Source organism: Atta colombica, unplaced genomic scaffold (genome assembly GCF_001594045.1).
Source record: "Atta colombica isolate Treedump-2 unplaced genomic scaffold, Acol1.0 scaffold153, whole genome shotgun sequence".
Lineage (NCBI taxonomy): Eukaryota > Metazoa > Arthropoda > Insecta > Hymenoptera > Formicidae > Atta > Atta colombica.
In genome coordinates this window covers 466,453-467,982 of record NW_017259243.1, presented here as the reverse complement: position 1 = coordinate 467,982, position 1,530 = coordinate 466,453, and the positions used below count along the sequence as shown (strand labels likewise).

Genomic DNA, 1,530 nt, shown 5'->3' with positions numbered 1-1,530 from the left:
TACGCACGCACGCACGCACGCACGCACGCACGCACGCACGCACGCACGCACGCACGCACGCACGCACGCACACACACACACACAGAGGATTTCCATCCTAGTGAAAAATATATAAGAGCAAAGTTGTAAGACTTCAAAAATCTACCTAACTGATAAGAGTTGATCTTGAATGCATATGAAGGTCAAGTTGAATTTTTTAAACAGACCTTCCCTCTTTTTATTATAGTTGTTATATTACATAGTCTTATAGTTTATTTTAAGAGCTTTTCAAAACACTATAATAAAATATTTTTTCATTAAGTATTTTTCGAGTTATAAGGCTTGAAAGTCGTCGGCATTAGCATTACGCAAGGTATCCGACGGATGGTTAAAACCTCCTAAAATTTCTCCTGGATAACATTTGTTAAGATCAAGGCCATTGGAGATTATTCCTCTTATTTTCACTTTTATTAAAATTCATTTTAAAATAAAAGTGAAAAATAAAGTCAAAAAATGAAAATCAGAGATATAACCTCCTGGCCTTGATTTTGATTTTGAAATGTTATCCAGAACATGATCCTGAATGATATTCAAAAGGTTTTAGCCAACTTGCTAATGCTAATGCAAGCGTTACTGTAACTTTCTTATAACTTGAAAAGTACTTTATGAAAAATTATTTTATTATAACTTGAAAAGTACTTTATGAAAAATTATTTTATTATAGTGGAAAGTTTTCGAGGTGTGCTATAAGAATATGCAATAAAAATAGGGAGTTCCATAAAAAAATTCAACTTGATCTTCAGATTCCCCCCATAATCAACCTTTTATCATCAGTTAGATAGATTTTTTGAAGTCCTACAACTTTGCTCTTAATATTTTTCACTAGAGTTGATCGTTTCCGAAATATTTTAGCATTTCCAGACTTTTTGAAAATTCTGTGTATATATATATATAAATTTTATATACAGATACACACAAACACACGAGGTGTTCTTAGAATAACTATTTCTTTTATAATAAGATTTCTTTTTAAGTATTAATAATGAGGCAATAATAATTTATAAAGAAATAAATAATAAAAATCAAGAATATTTATACTACAAGAGAATTGATCTCAAATTAGTTATTCCATGGATAAAAAAACATGCAGAAAATTTAGAAAATCCTATATATATGCTATTATATTATTAGAAATTACATTCCTTAAGTTTCAATAAACGCGAGATATTTCATTTTTATTATAAATTATATTTAAATATTGCAAAAGAAAGCTGTGTCAATGATACTGACCGTGATCGTCAAAGTGCTTTTCATAATCAGCCTCGCTCCATTGAGTTTCATGAGTGGTGGTTGCATCGTGTGGTAAAGGACGCGGTAATGCGCTTGTCGAGCGTACTATTAACGAAGAACAACGTAACGACAATTCAAGTGCATCCAACCAACATTTGCCTGCCGCTTGAGATGGCGCTCGAAAGATTAAGTAAGATGTTGGTAAAGGTTGTACTACAGCACCTGAAAAATATTAATTTGCAATTGTAAAATTGCAAATTA

General features: G+C 31.2%; 1 protein-coding gene across 3 annotated transcripts in view; it reads right to left on the bottom strand.

The window, feature by feature from the left end:
• The window catches only part of LOC108685542 (oxysterol-binding protein-related protein 8), a 15,165-nt gene that overhangs the window by 7,978 nt on the left and 5,657 nt on the right, over nt 1-1,530 (bottom strand). For all 3 annotated transcript variants that reach the window (XM_018190395.1, XM_018190393.1, XM_018190394.1), the window contains one exon: nt 1,270-1,491. In XM_018190395.1, the coding sequence (XP_018045884.1) occupies nt 1,270-1,491 (222 nt within the window). The remainder of the gene's footprint in view (nt 1-1,269; nt 1,492-1,530) is intronic.